Raw genomic sequence first — 6,231 nt, 5'->3', positions numbered from 1 at the left:
GGTGCTTAAATTTTTTTTTTTTTTTTTTTTGAGACGGAGTCTCACTCTGTCGCCTGGGCTAGAGTGCAGTGGCCAGATCTCAGCTCACTGCAAGCTCCGCCTCCCGGGTTCATGCCATTCTCCTGCCTCAGCCTCCCGAGTAGCTGGGACTATAGGCGCCCGCCACCTCGCCCGGCTAGTTTTTTGTATTTTTTAGTAGAGACGGGGTTTCACCGTGTTAGCCAGGATGGTCTCGATCTCCTGATCCGCCTGTCTCGGCCTCCCAAAGTGCTGGGATTACAGGCTTGAGCCACCGCGTCCAGCCAAAATTTTTTTTTTTGGATAGAGTCTTGCTCTGTCACCCCGACTGGAGAACAGAGGTGTGATCTCAGTTCACTGCAACCTCGCTTCACGGGTTCAAGAGATTCTTGTGCCTCAGCCACTTGAGTAGCTGGGATTACAGGCACCCACCACCAGGCCCAGCTAATTTTTATATTTTTAGTAGAGACAGGGTTTCACCATGTTGGCCAGGCTGGTCTTGAACTCCTGGCCTTAAGTGATCCTCCCAAAGTGCTCCCACCTTTGCCTCCCAAAGTGCTGGGATTACAGGAGCGAGGTGCCTGACCACCACCACCCACCTTTTGGACAAACGTTGAGAGGATCTGTGGTGTTAGGAAAGGGGCTGCTTAACACACAGTAGGTATTCATTCATAAGATGATGACCGTTTTCTTGTCTGTACTCCTGCAGCACTCTCCTGTTCTCCCTCTTTTTCATCACCTGGACCACTGCCCATAGGATGAAGTCCAATCTCTGACCTTGACTTTCTGTGGTCCTTTCTTCATCACACGTTCCCTCACACCTGTGCTTCTTTTACCTCAGGACGCTCCTTTCCTGGAACATACTGCATTTTCTGACTTGTCAGGCTCTGCTCAAGACATGTTATTTGCCTATGGAAACTTTCCATCCACCTCCACCTAGCGAACCTGTTCATTAGAGCAAGTTCAATGCTGTCTCCTCAGAGGCTGCCTGGAGGCTTTCAGATGGACTTCATCTCCCCGCTTTCTGTAAACATCTTAAAGTTTACTCATCATGCCTTGAATCAGTTAATTAGGTATGGGTCTGCCTCCCCACTAGATTGTAAGCTTGAAGCAGGGTTTAAATTGATCTTTGGGCTACATAATGCTCAGCTGACCTACACGGAACAGCGTCCCTCCCAGTTCCTTTTCCTAACTTAACCCAAACCTGCCCCAACCTGAGTCCTCAAACTGACCCTCTCCAATCCCATTCTTCTTTTCTAGGCCTGTTCCTCCAATTGAATCCCAGTGCATCCTCCACTGAGACTCAACTCCTGGTGCCAGCTCTAGAGAGCAGAGATACACTTCCACCTACCCACTGCTTCATGGCAGGCACTGAGTCACCCCTTGGGAATCCCTGGCCCCCCCTCCCTGCCCCCACCATGCTGGACAGGATGCCTGATGCCTGCCCCAAGGGGTCAGAGGAAGCCGGGGCCTCTAGGGCTCAGTATTTTTATCAGCCTAGGAAACAAGAGACACAGAAGCGGAAACCATGTGGTCAGAGAAAGTGAACAGCCCTTATCTCAGGGGAACCCCCACCAAGGCTGGGGGCCAGACACCAGGTAGGGACGTTGAAAAGACTGATCTGGTGGGCCCAGGTTTCAGGGCTTATTTTGCTTTGGTTTTATGTAACTCATGCAGAAGGGGAAATGATGTGTTTAAAAACCAGTAAGGGTGGAGGAGCAAATTTGGTCACCAGTTTTCTGCAATTTACCTCTCAATCCCCAGCTTAGGGATCATAACCCCAACTCCCCCCAAGGCCAAACCTGGGCTCTTTGCATGCCACTTCCGAAAAGCTCCAGCCTGTGAGAGGAACCGGACGCCAGGGTCACACACAGCTTGAAGTCTCTTCTCTGAATCACAGCAGCTTCCTCTCACAGGATCTTTCTCACCAGCCCTTCCCCCTCCTGCACCCTGAACATCTGCCTGGTCCTTCAGAGGCCTTGGGTCTCTTCCGAACTTCAGGCTGTCTGTCTTTTTCAAGGATCTCATGCTCACCCATGTCCCCATGTTCCCAGAGGTTTGCCCTCCCTGTCCTCTACTGACTTCCACTTCCACTCCTGGGATTCTCCTGTAGAGACCTGGGCTCATGAACCTGAAAACTAAGTTTCTGATTGATCAGATGCTCTGGTGTAACTATGCAGACAGTGCACTCACCAGCACATGCCTGCACTCTCCTTGCAGCCCTGTCCTTTCTTTTTGCCGAGTTCCCAGTTGTGTCCTGGGCGATGGTAGTGGGGTCTGGTCTACCATTTCCTATCTTAGTTTCCACGAAGCGCCCCCCTCTCGTCCGTGAGAATCCCAGACTCTCCCTCTACCCCTCAGGACTTCAATTACTGATTCTTGGAAAAGGAAATGTTTATAGGGAAGGCCATGCCTGGGCTGCCCAGAGATGAACTCAGGCTTAGGATGGGGCAGAAGCTGAATGGCAGAGATGAAGATTGGGGTCCTGGAGGAAGAGAGATACAACTGACAAGCTAGAGGGCAGAGACGGATGGAGCCAGCGGCATGGCTGGCCTTGGGCGTGGAGCTCCAGTTGCCCAAGAACAGACAACCCAGGTTACATAATTTTGCTCTTTCCACCTCCTTCCTCTGTGCCTAATTTTAGCAACTGAAATTCCACTCCCCCACAGGGCTCTTCCTCCAGCCATTCTGCTTGTATTCCCCATCCTCCCCCAGCCTCCTCATGGCCCCCCAGCCCCGGCTGCCCCCAACTCGTTCATTCAGTGACTCAGCAAAGGGAAAGCCCTGTGTTGGGGGAAGGGGGTGTTAAGTGGGGAGGAGGATGTGGTTCAGCTTGGGGAGCCAGGGAGGGGAGGGAAACTGGTTTTGTTCCCCTTTTTGCCTCTGTTCACATCTACTTCTCCAGCCACAGACTGCAGGGTGGACAAGACTCCAGTGTAGGGAGCGGAGTGAGACTGCATGGCAAACTGGGCCTTCTTAGGGCTGAACTGTGGGGGCATGCAGAGGCTTCTTGCCTCCAGCTGAGAGCCCGCGTTAGCGTGTGCGTGTGTGTTGCAGGTGTGTGGGAGCTGTGGGTTTCAGCAGGCGGGGCGGGAAAGGAGATGTCATGGGTGATGAAAACCACAGCAATGGAAAAAGACAGAGGAGAGACACTGGGAGTGAGATGTGGAACCAGGTCTTATTAGGAAACGGCAGAGTCAAAGAGCAGTGGTGGCGGCCCGCACTCCCCACCCCAACATGTTACAAGTTTCGCTCCCACCCATATCCTCTGCTGAGCAGCACCTGGCTCTTCCTTGTGGTCCCCATCCTTTCCCTTACCCTTCCTTCTGCCTCATCCTGAGGCTGCAGCCCCGAAGTTTCTTGCTTCTTCCCTAGGGTCACTTGAGGGCCTCTGCATGGCGATTCAGGGCCTGAGAAAGGGCTGTCACTGCTCCCATCACACGGCCCAGCTCCCAGGTCTCAATCTGGCTTCGGAATCGCTGCAGGAAGCGGTCAGGGTGCCAGCGGACCTGCTGGACCCTCAAGTACCTCCTCAGAGCCCCCTGTTCCTCCAAAGGGGGGCCCCTGGCCACCAGGGCTGCAGCCATGGCCTCTGGGTCCCCTCCCCCAGGGCAGGGCCAGGGCACATCACCAAATCGCCAGAGGCTGCCCCTCCCCGCTCCTCTGGGGTGCTCTGCCCTGGGCCCAGCCCTGGCTGGCTTGGGTTCTCGGTCCCCTAGAGCCTCCTGTGCCCTCCTGGCTTGGCTCTCACGCAGTTCTTCCTCCTTGGCCCGGGCTCGCTCTCTGAAGAGCCGCTGCTCCTCCTCCTGCTGTCGCCAGCTCTGACTGGAGCCCTCAGCCTGTGGGGGTCGACAGGATCCCTCTGCTTCTCGCTGCTGCTGCCGGCACTTCTGGGCATGTTCCCGGGCCAGGCGATCTGACCAGGCTGAGAAGGACTCAGGTTCCTGGGTCTCATGGGAGGCATCACCTGTTTGGGAGGGTGGGATGGGGGTAGCTGGAGAGACGCTGTGGGAAGGTGATGGACCCCAAGAGGCAGGGAAACACAGAGGAGGAGGCAGAGGAGCCTAGTGTGATGCACTCATGCAGATGGAAAGCGGCCAGCAGGGAAGGGCAGCTGTGGGTAGCAGTGGACTTCTCACCTTCAAACCTCCCCATGACTTCCTGCCACTCGTCCTCCAGCTCACCCTGGAGCTTCTGCCTCCATTCCCGCTCCTTGGAGGCATCATCTTCTTCCTCCTCTTCAGCAGAATCCCAGGGGGGTCCCCAGCCCAAAATTTGGCCAGGGGTTTCCCCATCCTTATTCTTTATTCCCATGGCAGAGGGACAGCGGCTTAGCAGTGGGAGGAAGAAATCGGTGTAGGCTGTTGGTGGGAGAGCAGGAAGCAGAAGTTAGCTGGGACTCCCACTCCTCGGCAAAGCTGCCATCTTGAATCCTGCTGGTCACTCACTCCCTTGGTCTTAAAGCAATGGAAGGGTGGCCCACATGTATGCCTCCTGGGTATCAGGAAATAACCATCACTGATAAATAAAGACTGATAGTTTACCACATGCATGATAAGTGTGGTAGTTTAAAATATTCTTGGCTGGGCGCGGTGGCTCATGCCTGTAATCCCAGCACTTTGGGAGGCTGAGGTGGGCAGATGACGAGGTCAGGATATCATGACTATCCTGGCTAACACGGGGAATCCCATCTCTACTAAAAAATACAAAAAATTAGCCAGGTGTGGTGGTGGGCACCTGTAGTCCCAGCTACTTGGGAGGCTGAGGCAGGAGAATGGCGTGAATCTGGGAGGTGGAGCTTGCAGTGAGCCGAGATCACACCACTGCACTCCAGCCTGGAGGACAGAGCGAGACTCTGTCTCAAAAAAAAAAAAAAAATTCTCACTTGTGTCTCCACAAACTATTTCAGTGTCCCAGAAGTTCTACCATGCCAACTGACATTTTCTGACCTGCCTCCAGCCACCAAGGCAGTGCCAAAATTCTTTGACTATGCATTCCACTTTTCACTTAAAAATACTGTCACTATATAAATCCCTTATTTTCTCATCTGAAACCATATATATGAGACTGGGAAAATATCTGAACGCCCTACTCTGGGCCATTAATAATACACAAATATGTAATACTTATCTTTTATTATCACTTATCAATCAACTGAGTAAAATAAATGTTTTCAGGGGAATTTCTCTCAGTCAGCCTTACCAGGGGATGATGGGAGAGGGGTGGGGAGGTGAACCGGCAACAAGTATGAGCCACAGAATGTGGCTGCAGCAGAGCAAGTTCTTTCCAAATGACTGCTGACCTAGGGCAGGGGAAAAGGAGTGGAGTGACAGAGGGTCTCACCCACGGGCTGAGAGAAAACAGGAGAGGAACCAACGTTCCTGAACTCCCCTTTTCTTCAGTCCCAACCTTGCTGTATCTGGCCCAAGGTTAGCTGAGTGCCATGCTACTTCCTTCACTGCCAACCCAGGCACCCTGGCCAGGCCCACCTACTGTGGCCGCCAACCACCTCTTTCACTTGGGGGAAAGAAGAAGGGGAGGGAGGCAGCCTTCCTTCCTGTGGACCTACTTTCTTTCCCCGGGGTAAGAGGAAATGGACTAGCAGTCCTTAAATCTTTATTCGGTAGTGCTGGAAAGTACTGTTTACCTGGCAGAAAGCTGGAATAGGGGAAGGCAAGGCCAGGAAGGCAAGAAGACGGAACGGCCCAGCTGTGGCTGGTCAAGGCCCACCATCCCTACCCAAATCACATCAGGGTGAGGGGAGAGTGGGGGCACTTCTCCCTAGTGCTGCTGTGACCTGTCACAGACCCTCTCAACTTATCCCACCCAGGGAGGACCTGGTCCTGTCTTTCATTCGCATGTTCCCCACCTGAGCTCCCTGCAGGTGTGAGTGTAGTGGGTGCTCAGGCTTGCATGGGAGGTTTACATTCATAGGTTTTAAGGAGTAGGGCCTCCAACTATAAAAACATAATATTAAACAGCCACTACAACTGAGGCATGTGTTTGAAAACAGCTGGCTACAAAACTGTAGAGAGGATCAGATCTGGCTGGGCATGGTGGCTCACACCTGTAATCCCAGCACTTTGGGAGGCTGAGGGGGGTGGATCACAAGGTCAGGAGTTCAAGATCAGCCTGGCCAAGATGGTGAAACCCCATCTTTACTAAATAAAAAAAAAAAAAAAAAAAAAATAATATATATATATATATATATAT

At 52.9% G+C, this 6,231-nt stretch overlaps 1 protein-coding gene across 6 annotated transcripts in view; it reads right to left on the bottom strand.

The window, feature by feature from the left end:
* Positions 1-6,231, bottom strand: part of NFKBIL1 (NFKB inhibitor like 1) — a 32,032-nt gene that overhangs the window by 11,868 nt on the left and 13,933 nt on the right. For 2 of the 6 annotated variants that reach the window (XM_023188902.3, XM_023188904.3), the window contains exons 3-4: positions 4,158-4,379; positions 3,178-3,985 (exon numbers count right to left, since the gene is read on the bottom strand). In XM_023188902.3, coding sequence (XP_023044670.1) covers positions 3,396-3,985; positions 4,158-4,379 — 812 coding nt within the window. In that variant the 3' untranslated portion in view covers positions 3,178-3,395. Of the gene's footprint in view, positions 1-3,177; positions 3,986-4,157; positions 4,380-5,220; positions 5,321-6,231 lie in introns of those variants that run through there. The other 4 variants (XM_023188903.3, XM_023188905.3, XM_023188906.1 and 1 more) reach the window with 3 other exon arrangements.

Source organism: Piliocolobus tephrosceles, chromosome 5, assembly GCF_002776525.5.
Source record: "Piliocolobus tephrosceles isolate RC106 chromosome 5, ASM277652v3, whole genome shotgun sequence".
Taxonomy (NCBI): Eukaryota; Metazoa; Chordata; class Mammalia; order Primates; family Cercopithecidae; genus Piliocolobus; species Piliocolobus tephrosceles.
This window is presented reverse-complemented; position numbering and strand designations above follow the sequence as displayed.